This window comes from Mauremys reevesii, linkage group 26, assembly GCF_016161935.1.
Source record: "Mauremys reevesii isolate NIE-2019 linkage group 26, ASM1616193v1, whole genome shotgun sequence".
NCBI lineage: Eukaryota > Metazoa > Chordata > Testudines > Geoemydidae > Mauremys > Mauremys reevesii.
In genome coordinates, this window is record NC_052648.1 from 6,441,165 (window position 1) to 6,457,465 (window position 16,301).

A 16,301-nucleotide genomic window follows, 5' to 3' on the forward strand; every position below is an offset into this window, starting at 1 on the left:
TGTTCTCCAGTACTTTTGTTCTCAAGCAAGATCTTACTGCTTCTGTTTGCTAATACATTAGGATGGGGAAATTACCCTGTTGCCCAAAACTAATGTTAATGCATCTGCAGAGGCCTGGGAATTTTCCAGTCTAGACAGACAAATGCCAGTGTGTGATCTCTCTCAATTTTAAACCCCTCTGAATTTCACAGCCTAAGGTAAGTGGAACACTGTGTCTTGCAACCATTTTCTGATGATTCCCCAGGAGGCTAGCAGAGGAGGTGCAGCAGTGTGGTAACCACAATGTTCCTACATGTGAACCTCTCAAGACCTTTCCCAAAAGTTTTAGGTTAATGGTATGTGTAGATGACACTAAAAAACCCAAAACTCCTACAGGCAACAGCAATCTAACTTTTAAAATACTTTCTGGAGCTACTGTACTTCTATTCATATATAGTACGTCTGCAAGCCAAGATGACTCTCTCTTATTTAAAATACCACTTTCCATTTGAGGCTGAATTTCGATCTTTTGTGGCTTGGAGTAGAACTATCCACCTTCCTGTAAGCAAGAAAAACATTAGCTGTGTGTCCCCATTTTCATTATTCACTGTACATGGATTAGCTAGGAAAAAGTAGTGTGTGGCCAGATGCCCTAGTAGTGTTGTCCTTTGGATGGAGATTAAAACTCATTTTTCAACCATCTTTTTTTTAAAAAGCAAGAGAAAATGCACCTTGTCCAGGGCTCTTCACCCAAGCTTTCCAGTACACAGTGGCTCATGCTTTAAAGGGGCGCCTGATTAGCAGAAACGCTTGCTGAGTTACTGTAGCTCCCAGTGACATTGGATTGGTATCGTAGGTGCCCTCGAGAGACATGCCTTTTGCTAGCTTGTGGGCGCTTCCTTAAAATAGGTTGCACTGTGCATTTGGTGTTTTTAGCATCACCTCTGGACAAGCCATTCCGAATGGATTTGAAGCCTGTTTCCTTCTTGCTTTGGAATAGTTGGAGGAAAAACTTGCCTGTCGCTAGCTTTTATGCCCTGCACACAGCAGCTGGAAGGAGCAATTGCATGGAGAGTCCTGCTCAGCCCTAGGATGGAGCATTCCCAGTACAGGTAGTCTGACAGGTAAATGCTCCTAAAATTGTAAGCCCTTACTGAGCATGTGCAAACTAAGATGTTTCAGGGGCTTATAACTGTGTTGCAACTTGCTAGTTTAGCTCTACACCCCAAGGAATGTCTCCTTTCCCCATCCCAGCTCATTACTGAACCAGGCTTGCTGGGACACTGTTTCTCCATTTAGAACAGCTAATAGGAAATAGGTCATTAGCAGTCCTGCTTCAATTCGTGTTAATGTAAATAATATTTACGAATAGTGAGCAGAAGCGAACAGAGCCAGCGTGCTCCGATATGCAATGAAAAGCCCATTCTGGCATCTTCAAGACAAGAAGGGACTGAAGCTCATAGGTGCTGGAATTAGGGGTGCTGGGGGTGGGGCGGCTTGAGGTGGTTTCCATCTTACACAGGGTTTACAGTTTGGTTCAGTAGCACTCAGCACCCCCGCCTCTGCTAAAGCCTGAGAGTAACAAACATCTCCGCCAGCGGGAACAATTGATTGCAGCTCTGATCCCTTCAAGGTTGTAGTATTAAACCAACTGTTTACAGCTCCTTGCATGGTGGGAAATCAATACCAGACGTTCCTGAGAATGTGAAAGAATATAGCGGCGGTTACTTTAAACCGAGGAGGGTAGGGCCGCATGGTTACAATGCATATTCAGGGGCATTGGTGGAACAATGACCTGTTCTCTCCAGAGTGAAAGCAATTTACCCTGTTATCTCATTTAGGTGTGCCTAGCCCTATCCTGTCACTATAGAAAGTAAGTTCAGCTCATGGTAATTACTGCAGCTGGGGTATTGCATTGCTGATCAGAGTGTTCCTGCTGATACCAAAGCATTCATATATTCACAAATGTGAGAGAGCAGAATTACATCCTCCTCACACCTGAAGCAGAAGGAGGCTGCCACTTTTTGATCTATTTAAATCAGGTGTAAACATTTAACAGAGAGGGTAATGAACCCCTGGAACAGTTTACCAAGGATCGTGGTGGATTTCCCATGACTGACCATTTTAAAATCCAGATGGGATGTTTGTCTAGAGATCTGCTTGAGGAATTACTTTGGGGATGTTCTTTGGCCTGTATACAGAAGGTCAGATTAGATGATCACGGTGGTCCTTTCTGGCCGTGGAATCTATCAGTGTATGAATGCAGTCTTGTGCTCTAATCCCACTATTGCAGGTCCCTGATATTAGAACACCCTAGTGCTGGGGGTTATCAGTTGTGCTGGGTTTCCCCTTGCAAAGTCAATTTGGAAACTTGCAACCAATCCTGGTGCTGTCCTTTGGGTTGTTTTGTAACAACAAAAAGTGATGGTGCAGGGTCAGATTTCACAGTATCTGCTTAATCTTCCCAACCATAAAATACCATACAGGGAGCAATCCAGACACAGTTTGTTTTAATGTAATAGATTCCAAGGCCAGAAGGGACCATTGTGACCTCAGGTATTTCTTCGGGACATGGGCTATGGCTCACCCTCAGCCGAGCCATGTGTCCTGTCTCTGGTTTGTAAGGATTTTGCTTTGACTGGCAGAAGAAATAATTAAAATGGTTCCCAAGTTCATGCAGGTGGGATAAGATTATGCCTTAGCTAAAATGCATCTATGGGGTAATGCTGCTAGCATCCTTCTCAACTCTCCCTGCTGTCCTAGAGTTATGAAACTCAGCACACTGCTTTCCAAACAGGCTCTGTCTATTGCACCCATTTTCCAGTCTCTCCACATGCAGACTGCTGGGGAGGCTGTATACATGTAACTTGCTTTAGGGCAGCCTGTGTACTACATTTTAAGAATTTTTTTCATTTTAACTTCCCAATCTTGCACACAAGAAAATCAATCCAGAGTCATTAGGTTGGAGGAGGATAGACTCCTTGAGCAATAGTGATTGTTTTTTGCCAGTAATCACCATGCTGGTTTTTGAGTTTATAATCTCTGCAAGAAGGGAAGAAACTCTAGTAATCACTGCAGCTATTGCTCTGTCCTGTGGAGCCTGGCGCATAATAGTTGCAGTAGGGAAAGTTTTATAAATAATTGGCCAAATTTTGCAGTCTGGAATTGAAACTCAGACAGCAATGCATTAAGATTTAAGTAATCCCTTAAGCAAACTCCCCTTGAATTCAGTGAGAGTTTTGCTTGATTTAAGGACTGCAGAATTTGGCCAGGCAAGAGAGTTTACTGTGTTGAAAAGCTGGATACTTTGAAAATCTGCCACATAACACACTACCTCCAGTACTTAGTCCTGTGCTTGTATCTTCTGGTGTTACCAAACTTAATACTCATGTGCAAAAATGACTTTTCAAACACCGAGCTTGGTTATATTTAGGTGCATAGTGAAAGGGGGTTCTACTCATTGAGGATGAGCTAATATGAAAATTGTAAATTTCGACTACTTTTGGGGGAGGGGAACAAAACAACCCATACAAACCACCAACAAAAAACAACCAGAAAACCCATGATGTCACTACAACAAATTGGCTTAAAAGTAGCAGTGCATGGTTTTTTTTTCTTCAGCTACCCATAACACAACAGCATCTGAATAAATTTTGCTTATAAATTCCAAAACGGTCTCATCGGTGCTGTGATGAAGAATGGATAATTTCAGCTGAATTTATATTTTGAGCATGTAAAAATGAGGTTCTAAATTAAAGGCTTGATGGTTGCCTCAACTTACTGGACTCATTACTATAATTCTTTTTAGGCTTTGTGCAATTCCCTGGCTTGACTGGCTTCCTAAATGTGAAGCCTCCAGAACTAATTCATCTGGGATAACCCAACTACTGGGTGACCCAGCAATTGCATAAAGACTTCTTCCATCTAGCAGATCCAGCACATTATCTGAAAGACCAAAAAGGATACTTAAAGGGGCTAGTTAAATCTTCATGCCATTCTGTCTGAGTCCTGGGGCTACTGGCAATATATTTTCAGTGCTTAACTTTCTGTTGTGGCTTTGCCGGTTGCTTTTAAAAGTAAGACCCTCAGCTACCTGTTGGACGTGGGTCTTCCAGCATCCAACCAAAGTGCATGTTGTCTGCTCCATATAATTCAGTAATTGAATCTCTCACAGGGGGCGGGATAGCTCAGTGGTTTGAGCATTGGCCTGCTAAACCCAGGCAACTCCCTGGTTTTTTTCTAACATCCTACATCTATTAACACTTGATCTATATCTACCATTTTGCCAGTTCAGGAGTAACCAAGAATAACCTTCCACCTCCTCACCTTGGCTGTCCTAGAGCAGCTGTGAGTGAGTCACGGGAGGCACTGCTCTTTCCCTGGTGAGGCATGATTAGACTCTCACTGACATTCTTAGCCCCCAGTAACCTGCAAAACCAAATCTGGATTTCTTTGCGCATAAATGAAAAAGGCACTAGGACAGTGGCCCTCAAATTTTTTTACTGGTGACCCCTTTCACCATAGCAAACCTCTGAGTGTGACCCTGCCCATATAAATTAAAAACACTTTTTACATATTTAACACCATTATAAATGCTGGAGGCAAAGCAGGGTTTGAGGTGGAGGTTGACAGCTCATGACCCCCCATGTAATAAGCTTGTGGCCCCCTGAGGGGTCCCAACCCCCAGTTTGAGAACCCCTGTACTAGGCCACTGGCCTGCTTCTCTGCAAGTGCAGAGCACTCTCTCTGGTTCATCAGACTCTTCCTGTGCTACAACTACTAGGCAACAGAGCTGTTCCTCAGTAACACTAATCCTGCATTTTTTGTGTGCGCTCATTTTCATGATAACAGTTCTAGACTTGTGCCACTTCTGTTGGTGGTTGGCAGGTACCACTCAGTTCTGGCCAGTCTCCATTGGAGGAAGGAGTACGATACACATAGGTACAATGATGAATTTTTATTTTCACGGTCAGAGATTTTGTTTTAATTTACTGCAGAGACTTGTTGGTTTTTTTGTCTCGCTTTCCGGAATCACTCAATGCATTTAATTAGTCAGGGGACATGTGCATTATGGAGAGAAAATGTTCTGGAAAATAAAAATAAAATCATCATCAATAGCCATGTCTGTTTACTGCCTAAGAGGTGAGCCTGTGGCAATGTCTGGTATGGTGAAACAACCAAAGAAGAGGAGGTGGCTGTAACCAAAATTCATGGCAGACCAGCGCACTCAGCATATGACACTTTTTGGCAGAAGGCTACAAAGAGGAGTAGCTGCAACTTTCAGTTTCTGCTGCTGTAGTGAGCATATGAGCTGAGGGCACTGATGCCGAGGACTTTAACTCTGCTATAGGAGCAAGCCCCTGAGGTTATATGACAATAACAAGGCTTCTGATGGTCATTGAAGGCTAGATCCAAAGTCCATTGAAGTCAACGTGAGTCTTTCTATTGACTTTAGTGAGCATGTGTGTTTGGGGCACTATAGGAGTGCTAGATGTCTTTAGCCATCATTTTACTTTTTAATATGGAGAAACTGAGACCGTGCAGCTGGAGTGGAAGCAGTGCAGTCCTCGTGGTTAATTCTCCTTCCCCCTAAGGCCCATTGGTCATGCATCTGGGTACCCAGTACAAAAAACATTTTACAGCATGGCCCTCCCTGGGCTTCCACTGTAAGGAGACACACACATAAACACACCCCTGCCAGCAATATGCCGCTCCAGTAAGATGAGCTGTGCGCCATGTGCTGAAGATCAGTATAAACTGGTTTACTGGGGGTTAGTGGGTACTGGTTTTGCATAGAAAGACTGAGCAAAAGTGTCTTAATTGTCCTGATGATGCCCGGTCTGTTGGGTTAGGAACCTCCTGAGTTGTGTTTCCAGTTCTGCCACTTTCTCATGCTCTAGTTTGGGGCAAGTCATGTAAGTGTATGAATGCCTCAGTTTCCCCCTTTGTAAAACAGGAATAATAGAATCATAGAAGATCAGGGTTGGAAGGGACCTCAGGAGGTCAACTAGTCCAACCTCCTGCTCAAAGCAGGACCAATCCCAACTAAATCATCCCAGCCAGGGCTTTGTCAAGCCGGGCCTTTAAAACCTCTAAGGATGGAGATTCCCCCACCTCCCTTGGTAACCCATTCCAGTGCTTCACCACCCTCCTAGTGGAAAAGCTTTTCCTAATATCCAACCTAGACCTCCCCCACTGCAACTTGAGACCATTGCTCCTTGTTCTGTCATCTGCTACCACTGAGAACAGTCTAGATCTGTCCTCTTTGGAACCCCCTTTCAGGTAGTTGACAAGGCCTGGCTCCATCCTTGTGTCCAGGCCACCTGGCCAGAGACTTGGCACGAGCAACTTCTAGGTTGGTAACTAAAATAACAACCTTGCAGAACTTGTGTGTGGAGGGGTGCACCTACCTGATTTTAACGTTGGCACTGAACACATGAGCCAAAAATCTTCAGTGTGGAACTTTCGGAGCAAACTTTGTCAAGCCAAATATTTTTGTATAAGTCTTAAATATATAACCTCCCTGGTGGTTATAGACTGGTCAGCTGGGATGTTGTAACATCTTCCATTGCTATAGCGTCTCACACATCAAATATTTGAGAAAGAAGGTAAGTGAAATATCTTTTATTGGACCAAGTTCTGTTGGTGAAAGAGGCAAGCTTTTGAGTTTACAAACTTGAAAGCTCATATCTTTCACCAATAGAGGTTGGTCCAATGAAAGATACTACCTCACCCACCTTGTCTAATATCCTGGGACCACCACAGCAACCCTGCAATACCAAATAGCTGTATGCTGTTTACATCCAGGGTTCCTGAAATGCAACCCCTTCTGGGGTGGCAGCCAGCTGTCACATGGACAAACACTGTACAAATCAGGGTGGGGATTACAGATGCTTGTCTACACAAGGAAATTAATTTGGGTTAAAATAGGGTGTGAAAAGGAAGGAGCACCTTATTCCAAATTCACAAAGCTAATTTGTCATATAACATTCTTATTCCAGAATAAAGGCATCCACGCAGGGAGTTAATCAGGAACAGCTATTCTGGAATAACACTCAGTGTAGACAAGCTCTTCTTCATGAAAAATACCATGGGAGCTTGGATATCCATGTGGCGTAGAGGTCCTTGGTTTTAGCTACCGGATTTATTTATCATTAGGGCCCTACCAAATTCATGGCCGTGAAAAACACATCACAGACCGTGAAATCTGGTGTCCCCCGTGAAATCTGGTCTTTTGTGCGCTTTTACCCTGTATTATACAGATTTCACAGGGGACACCAGCATTTCTCTAACTGGGGGTCCTGACCCAAAAGGGAGTTGCAGGAGGGTCACAAAAGTTATTTCAGGGGGGTTGCAGTACTGCCACCCTTGCTTCTGCGCTGCTGCCTTCAGAGCTGGGCGGCTGGAGAGTGGCAACTGCTGACGGAGGGCTGAGCTATGCAGGCAGCAGTGCAGAAGTAAGGGTGGCAATACCATACCCTGCCATCCTTACTTCTGCGCTGCTGCTGGCGGTGGCGCTGCCTTCCGAGCTGAGCTCCCGGCCAGCAGCCGCCGCTCTCCAGCTGCCCAGCTCTGAAGGCAGCGCTGCCGTCAGCAGCAGCGCAGAAGTAAGGGTAGCAGGACCACAACATCCTCATCAATAACCTTGTGACCCTCCCGCAACTCCTTTTCGGGTCAGGACCCCTACAATTACAACACCCTAAAATTTCAGATTTAAGTAGCTGAAATGAAATTTACGAGAATGGACCCTGAATTTGGTAGGGCCCTACCTATCATGGCTGCAGGGCTGTGCTGACCCAGTGGCTGCAGGCTATCCAGGAGCTTCACACCCACCAGAGGCACCGGCCAGGAGCCAGTAAAGAATCCAGGAGTTCTGGTTTCTAATCCCCCTGATTCTGCGGCTCTACGGGAAGGAGAAATGGACCCCAGGGATGCTCTAGCCCCCAGGACGCTGCTCCCAAGCTGGAAATGGAACCCAGGCGTCCTGGTTCCGCTGCTCTGATTCTCTGGGCAGGTGCCCCCCCCCCCCCCACAGGGAAGAGGGGAACCCAGGAGTCCGAGCTTCCCCTGCTTCTGCCAGCCCAGCCAAGGAGGAGAGTGGGGGGAGGGGGACCTGAGCGATTGGCTCGGTGGTGGGCGGGCCTGTTTTGGTGGATCGGACGCAGCGATTGGCTGGCGGGACGCGGTGATTGGCAGGAGCCGGCGCTAGGAGGGAGTCGCGGGCGCAGGGGGCGGGGCCCAGGGTTCGGAGTCGGAGGGTCCCGGTCGCGCTGTTCCCCGCCAGGTACGGGGGGGGCTCCTGCCTCGTCCCCCAACGGCCCCGGCCCCCTGCCTCGTACCCCCCCCAACGGCCCCCATCTCCCCCAACCGCCCCCCCAGTCCTCCTGCCCCTGACCCCCCCCAACAGCCCCCTCCTGCCCCTCACCCCCCAACAGCCCCCCCAGTCCTCCTGCCCCCCAACAGCCCCCTCCTGCCCCTCACCCCCCAACAGCCCCCCCAGTCCTCCTGCCCCCAACAGCCCCTCCTGCTCCTCACCCCCAACAGCCCCTCCTGCCCCTCACCCCCAACAGCCTCCCCAGCCCTCCTGCCCCAACAGCCCCTCCTGCCCCTCACCCCCAACAGCCTCCCCAGCCCTCCTGCCCCTGACGCCTCCAACAGCTCCTGGGCCCCCAACAGCCCCCAGCCCTTCTGCCCCCGACCCTCCAACAGCTCCCGGACCCCAACAGCCCCTCCTGCCCCTGACCCCAACAGCTCCTGGGCCCCTGCCTAGTACCCCCAACAGCCCCATCTCCCCAACAGCGACCCCCGCCTCCTGCCTCTGACCCCCAACAGCCCCCTCCTGCCCCTGCCCCAACAGCCCCCAGCCCTCCTGCCACTGACCCCGCCCAACACCCCAGCCCTCCTGCCCCTGACCCCAATAGCCCCCAGCCCTCCTGCCCCCAACAGCCCCCAGCTCTCCTGCCCCTGACCCCCAACAGCCCCCAGCCCTCCTGCCTTTGACCCCCCAACAGCCCCCAGCCCTCCTGCCTTGCCCCCAATGGCCTTGACCCCTGCCTAGTACCCCCAACGGCCCCCATCTCCCCAACAGCCCCCAGCCCTCCTGCCCTGACCTCCAATAGTCCCCCATCCCTCCTGCCCCCAGCAGCTCCCGGACCCCAACAGCCCCTCCTGCCTCGTCCCCCAACAGCCCCCAGCTGTCCTGCCCTGACCCCTGAATGGCCCCAACAGCCCCAGCCCTCCTGCCGCTGACCCCCAACAGCTCCTGGACCCCCCAACAGCCCCCTCCTGCCCTCCTGCTGCTGACCCCAACAGCCCCCAGCCCTCCTGCCTCGCCCCAACTGCCTCGGCCCCTGCCTCTGACCCCCAACAGCCCCCATCCCTGCCCTCCTGCCTCTGACACCCCCAACAGCCACCAGACCCCTAACAGCCCCCTCCCTGTTCTGCCTCTGACCCCCAACAGCCTCCAGCCCCATCAGCCCCCTTCCTGGCCCTCCTGCCTCTGACCCCCCTCAACAGCCCCAGGCATTGGTGTAGGAAGGGGCTGTGTGCCCTAATCCTCATACAGGGTCCCCCTCCCAGTGCTGGCATGGTCCCTTCTGGGGACCCCGGCCTTTTCGGATCCCAGCCTTGTCCTTCCGTGCTGCTCTCGCTCCCTTTGGGAGGACGGGCAAGGCTTGCTGAAGAGCAGCAGAGTTTTCAATCCCCACCTTCTCCTCCTGCTGCCCCGCTCCTTTCTGGGGGCGCTCCCACGCTCGTCCCATCCACCTTCTACGCTGAAGCGACCGTCTCATCATTGCTGCTCACAGCTTCGGAGATGGTGTCCACCCCCCTCAAAGGGCAGCTTTGAGGACCTGCTTTAATCCCCCCTCTCCCCATGAAACCACCCTGCTCATCCTCCTCCTTATTGGATCCGATTTGGGCATGGGGATCTCAGACTGCCAGTTCCCCTTGGCTTGGCCACAGCATGTGGAGTTTTCCAACCCTCCTCCCTCGTTTTCCCTCCTTTCTCCACTTCCTTCTGTCTAGTTCTGTAATGGGTGTCCATTAGCACAGAGCCACCAATGTTTCTTTCGCCCCAGCTAGCCTCAGTTCAACCTTCCTTGTGGTAAGGAGCCTGGGCACAAATCCCTTGAACTGTTCCTTGCCTGCCGTGATAACGGCGGAGTTCTTACTCTGTGTCTCAGAGTAGGTGACTGTTGCGCTGATGGGCACCTTAGAAAGATTTGAGAGGTGCTGAAATGTTGGGGAGCTCTAAGGAGTGTTGTAATTTCTTATCCCTCTTTTTCTTGCCCAACTTCCACGTTATGTGGCTTTAGAACAGGACATCTGATTTAATCGTCGTTCCGAGACGACTGCCAGAGACTGAATTGCCCATTTCGATGACTGGAACTGGAGCAGGGATCCCATTGTTATGACTCTGTCATTTACTCCACACGAAGTTAAGCCTAGTGACCCTGCCGTCAGAGGGAGGCGCGAGCTACCCGTGCCAGCAGCTAAAACTCTGTAGCGCGAGGAGGGGGTTATTTTGCTATAAATGTTGAGCGTGGGGTTGAAGGTGAAGGGTTCAGCCTGCTTCTTTGGTGTTTGTCTTCCAGAATGCCCAAGTCCAAGGAGCTTGTGGAAACAACCACTTCAGACAGTGGATCTGATGCTGAGAATGAAAAGGTATCGGTTTGCAGTAGTGGGGGAATGAGACTGACTTTGCTCTCGCACATCAGTATTCCCCCTCCTATACATACGTCCCTCCGGTGGGGAAACAAGTAGCAATGTTCTAGGTGCTTCAGTTAATCCTCTGAGGTCATGCAAACAGTAACCTGAATTCCAGTGAGTGAGCTCTGGGGTGAAAGTCAGCAACTAAGTGTCCTTCCCATGTCATGCCACTGTGCAAGTTAGGGTGCTCCTTGGCACTGAGGCCAACCCTGTGCTTACAAGTGCCAGGGGATCAATCTTTTGCATCCATGCAGAGCAGAAGAGGCTTTGGGGTTTTTCTAATGTTACTTGAAAAGTCACAGCCGGTGAAGGGAAGAGTAATTTCCCTCCTTGCTTTCCAGACCTGAATGGCTTTCAGCCTTGTAAAGCCATGTAAAGGCTGTATCATAATGCAGCCAGTGAAGCTCACAACTTTATTTCTCATGCTCATGCTGCAAAACTTCTGTTAGTCTATAAGGTGCCACAGGCTTCTTTACAACTTTATTTCTAGCGCTTCCTAACTTTTCAGAGCTTGACTTTACAGCCTGAATGTTCCTTTCGTGTAGTTTTTAAGGTAATTATTAATAGTTTGGGCCCGCTCTACTGGCTGCAGTCTAGTTTTAAGAGGTGGCAGACAGGTTTAGCTCAAGGACTGCTGGTTGCTAGTGTAGTTAACAGGAGAGTGCCGTGTTAGTATTGTTGCAGTTAGTATGTCTTGCTGAAGGGGCTATGAGTGACTTATCAGATCCCATCTCACGAAATGTGTGCAAGTCCCATCGTCTGGACTATCTAGAAGCTGCATAGGCTTGAGAACTAGACTAATCACAAGGGGCGGGGGGAGCTGTCTAATTGCGACCTCTCCTTTACAGAAAAGGAAAAAAGAGATGCCGTCCAAGCCAGAGAAAAGACCAAAAACTGAGGCCAAAACTTCCAAGGTGGCAACAAAAAGTCAAGGGCAAGACAGTGAAGAGGAGGGCATGTTCCAGGTATGGGTGGAAGGAGAGCGGGTCAGGTATTAGAAACAAATCTACCTCTGTCACGCCTCAAATCCCCCTGCCACATACACACACAGATTTCTATTCGTTAATTTCCTGGCCAAATCAGAATTCTTTCCTGGTTTCTTGCATTGGTGTGTCCTTTCTCTCGCCAGTTCAATACAATCTGTGCTGACCCAATGGAGTTTTAAGTAAAGAGATGAAGTAATATGGACGGTAGCTAAATATCTGTATTTGAAGCTGGTTGCAGCGTTCCTCAACTCAAATCCGGGCTTTTCTGTAACCGTGGTTTAATATCTTTGCAGATTGGGAAGATGCGCTATGTCCGCGTGTCCTGCTTTAAGGGGAAAGTCCTTGTGGATATCCGAGAATTCTACATCGATAAGGAAGGGGACACTAAACCTGGGAGAAAAGGTAAGCAGACATCTCCACTAGGTGGCAGTAATGCATCATAGTCATCTCATTTCCAATACAATTAAAATCATGAATGAGGCTAGGGCAGTCTTGGATCCAGGAGTTGGAAACTTTGCATTATTCTTAAATGACTGACTTCAGCGTCTTCTGAAAGTCTCCAATATTCCCACTGCCATCGGATGCTGGGAAGTGAGCAGCACGGCCCCATGATGGGCTATTAATGAAAGCAGCACAGTGACCTTAGTCTATGAAGCTTGGCTCCCTGCCTGTTTCTGAAGGGGGACTTCAACTGAGGAAGGACATGAACAGTAGGGAAACCGAGTATTAGGTAAAAGGCAGGAGATGGAACATGATCGAAGATGGGGTTTTTCTGATAGCCAACATAAGGCTCCACTGTGCAGGAATGTAGTATCTTAATTTGACCAAACTTCACCCTCCTGCTCCCTTTTTCGCCCCTCCAACCATTTCTCTTATAAACAGCATCTCTGGTGAGGTGCGGGGGGAATTGAGTATGTAAAATAAGACAGGCCAAAGGAAAGTAGAAAATTGTAACTCACCCACCGCTATCCAGCGTCCGGCTGTTGACAGACAAAACTAAATCTATATTGAAGCCGCATGCATTGGCACGCGGGCCTGTTAGAACCCTGAAGGTGTACTGTGTACCGTGCATTCACCCTAATCTTTTAACCATGGAAGTGCAGGCAGCAGGGACTGCACGATCCCAAAATATGATATTTCATCTCAATGTGAACAGAAACTGGAATTTCATAATCCCTCCAGGCTATCCCTCCATACTAAAGCAAGGATGACGGCAGTGTGCCACGTGTCCTGCTTTAAGGGGAAAGTCCTGCATACCTGAGGCTCCTGGCAAGTTGCCCAGTGCGACCCGCAGCGGAATAGAGTTTGGGGGACCCTTTATTAAAGAGCCATGCGGTCCTTGGAATAACATGATCTGATGGGGTAATTTTTACACGCCACAAAGGACAGAGGAAAACAGCACAGAAAGTAATTTAAAGGCTGTTATGGAACAGGACATCATTCACTCCAGAACTTCTCTCCCACTGCTGAGTTAATGTTCATTCATGGCCCTTTTCATTACGACTTTCCGGCTGATGGTGATTTGCTTAGTTGACTCACTTGACTCGAAGTTCCCAGGCCACGTCTGTAAGTCATTCCCCTCTTCTGCCCTATGTGTTGGGGTATTCAGCAGAGATTCAGTTACATGAAATTTCCCAGGAACCGTTCAGTTCCCATTATTGATTTTGTGTCTGTGCAGATGAATTTCTTTCAGCTCGAATTGCCCCTCGCACACTAAGCATGGCTTACCCGCCAGAAATTAATTTCCTTCAAAGAAGTTACCACTGTACATTACTCACTTAAAGCAAACAGCTTATCCTATAATGAAAAGCAGGAACAGATCCCTGAAACCTTTCTGTGCCAGTCTAGGGGGAGTGGGAGACAGAAGGGGGATTAAACTCTTTTGACACATGTAGGAAACTTGCCCGGAATACAAGACAGAAGATCTGTTCGTCTGCTACTTAGAACGTGGGTCTGTAGAGGAATGTTCATATGAATGCTGCCTCTTCGGTTTTGATGTAGTGTCTCTAGCCACCGATGTTTGTCTAAAACTTAATAAAATGTGTGACTAAGTGTCAGGCCATGTGACTTTTGGTTTTGCTCAGGAAACAAGTGGACAGCATCCAAGTGGAACCAAGCTGGCCATGCCCATGCCCATGTTTCTTTTCCGTGGAAAAGGCCAATTACATCAAGCTGGCTTTCTCTCTGTGGGTGGTTATTTAGCTCCTGCCTAAATTGCTAAAAAGAGGCCAATTCCTCCAAGTTTAAGCCACCACAGTGACCATTGTTAGTGGCAGATTTTGTAATTGAAATTACAGTTGCTGGGATGGGAGTTTGCATTCCCCAGTTGGCCAACATGAAGGATGGGACTCTAATTGCTGGACAGGGACTGGGAGTAAGGGCTCCTAGGGTTTGTTTACAGCTTTGCTATGACCTTGGGCCATTTAGCAGTTTCCTCCTCTTCTTTTCCCCATCTGTAAAATGTGGGAAACCATCTCACGGGAGCATTAAAGCTTTCCGTATTTCTGTAGTACTAGGGGAGTACCACAGAAGTACACATTTCATAGTTGCTACAGTGTTAACATGGAGCCGCTTTACTTAAAAGGCTGCCTCAGTTTCTGTTCTGGGATCTGATTCAGATCATAAATTTCCCTTTTATAACTGCCCTTATGGAGCCACCTTGGCAGTGGAACTTGCTGATTCTGCTCTGCTTGGCTCTGCAGGCATGTCTCTGTAATCCTTCTCCTTTGCTGTTTCTAGGGATCGCCCTATCTGCCGAACAGTGGAACCACTTGAAGGAAATCATTCCAGATATTGATGCTGCAATCAAGAAATTCTAAGATGTTGTTTATTTAAAATCCTGTATTTTTCCTTTTTTTTTTTGTTTTTTTTTAATTGCTGTTCTGCATTGGATTCCATCCAGGAGAAAGGTTCATTTGTTTAGATTGTGATAATGCTCAAGGGGCTAGCGATTGCTCTAAGGTTTTAAAATATAATGTGGAACAAATGCATGAACCTAGATTCAGTTTTGCTAAAAGAGCCTTTAGCATCTTCAGCCCCTGCCTGTCCCTAATGCTTTGCATAGTGAGTGATCCCATCAGTGATCTGCTGCATGTAAGAGTCTGACTTCTAACTGGCATTTCCTGAACTAAATGGCTATTGACTATCATGCAGAGCTGTCTAGCTGCTCCACATCTGTTGCGATCTTCCACTTGGCCGAATATTTAGTAAGCAGTTTAGTCCAGCTACCTCCTTGCCACCCTTCCACCTCATCTAGGCTCTGGAAACGCTGCATACAGCATTCTGGCTATTTCCATTAGCTTTTGTGTTTGGAACAATTCCTGTCTCTTCCCCCCACCCCCCTTGAAGAAGGGGATTGTAGCCCTTCAGCAGGGAAAATAGCATGTAGTGGAGGAATATGCCCAATAAACTTGTTTGCATTACAAAAAAAAAAGTGTAGTCTTCCCTGTTGCTGGTAACTTAACTCCCTGTTTTGTCCTCTTAGTTGTGTAGTGGTGTCAGATTTCCTTCCATAGGGAAAATAAGTGGTTGAGCAGTGGCCCTGCCTAAGAGTTTAATCTCTCTTTAAAAAAAAAAAAAAAAAAAAAAAAAGAGCCCCTAACTTTTGTTATATAGAATTGATGAGCTACCTCTCTTGGCAGAATATAATAAATAGTGCAGGCCCCAGAAGGCCCTCAACTAGATCATCTATTCTGTCAGAGGGGCAGTAATTACTTCATAAGCGTACGAATGACTAAAGAGGGAAATTAAAAGCCGAAGAAGGGAGAACCTTCCTTCCTCTGGTGGAGGAAAATCCCAGTAAAACTCCCCGGGCCCCACACTGAACGGGTAGCATGAGGATTCCTGTTATTTAAGGCTAAACAAACTTGAATACTGTTAATCAACAGGGGAACAAGCAAAGCCTCTCGGCATCTAGTGCTCACATTCTATTTCAGGTACTTATCTAGCCCTTGTTGCCATAGTATCTGAGCACCTCCCACTCTTGAATATATTTATCCTTTCAACCCCCCGGTGAAATACTAACTGTATTTTACAGATGGGGAACAAGGGTCAGATCCTCAAATGGACTGAGGCACCTAACTTCCATTGAGTTCAATGGGAGACATGGTTCTAGATCAGTGGTCCCCAACCTTTTTCGACGGGCCATGGAGGACCATGGCGGCAGACGAGCATCCGCCGAAATTCCGCCGACAAGCGGCAACGTCAATAGGCGTCGCCGCCCACAAGTAGCGTCATCCAGAGGCGTCGCCTGAAAATCGGCAGCATTTTGGCAGCAACGCCTCTGGATGACGCAGCTGGTCAGCGGCATTTCGGCAGATGCTCGTCCGCCGGCCAGTACGCCATGGCGCCCGCGGGCACCGTGTTGGGGACCCATATTCTAGATACTGACCTGGGTCTAAGTGACTGCCCCAGGACACACCGGAAGTCTCTGGTAGAGCAGGGAATTGAACCTGGCTCTCCAAAATCCTAAACTAGCCTTCTGGACCATCCTTCCTCTGGCCAGATATTAGCCCCGCTCAACACTTTTCTGTTCTAGCAATCAAGAGCAGGCATCTGGGTACCAGACTCAATTTACAGCATATTCAACAGCCAGCATGTTTTACGCTGCAATCTGACTTCTGCAGC

At 48.2% G+C, this 16,301-nt stretch overlaps 1 protein-coding gene across 3 annotated transcripts; it reads left to right on the top strand.

Annotated features, from left to right (window-relative positions):
- Positions 1-8,185: 8,185 nt before the first annotated feature.
- On the top strand, positions 8,186-15,848 carry LOC120391754 (activated RNA polymerase II transcriptional coactivator p15-like). Of its 3 annotated transcripts, none has more exons than XM_039515813.1 (5): positions 8,186-8,263; positions 10,575-10,644; positions 11,538-11,654; positions 11,969-12,077; positions 14,415-15,843. In XM_039515813.1, exons 2-5 carry the CDS (start codon positions 10,576-10,578, stop codon positions 14,492-14,494), a joined length of 375 nt encoding a protein of 124 aa, XP_039371747.1. In that variant the 5' UTR covers positions 8,186-8,263; position 10,575; the 3' UTR covers positions 14,495-15,843. The 3 variants fall into 3 exon arrangements, with proteins under 3 accessions (XP_039371747.1, XP_039371748.1, XP_039371749.1); XM_039515814.1 differs by lacking the exon at positions 8,186-8,263 and adding an exon at positions 9,514-10,084 and having other exon boundaries at positions 14,415-15,847; XM_039515815.1 differs by lacking the exon at positions 8,186-8,263 and adding an exon at positions 10,143-10,164 and having other exon boundaries at positions 14,415-15,848.
- Positions 15,849-16,301: the final 453 nt, after the last annotated feature.

Excerpts from the sequence above, each read along its gene's own strand:
- LOC120391754 (XM_039515813.1), top strand. The coding sequence starts at position 10,576 with ATGCCCAAGTCCAAGGAGCTTGTGGAAACAACCACTTCAGACAGTGGA. Across the intron at positions 10,645-11,537 it reads CTGATGCTGAGAATGAAAAG|AAAAGGAAAAAAGAGATGCC; the intron begins GTATCGGTTTGC and ends TCTCCTTTACAG. Across the intron at positions 12,078-14,414 it reads CACTAAACCTGGGAGAAAAG|GGATCGCCCTATCTGCCGAA; the intron begins GTAAGCAGACAT and ends TGCTGTTTCTAG.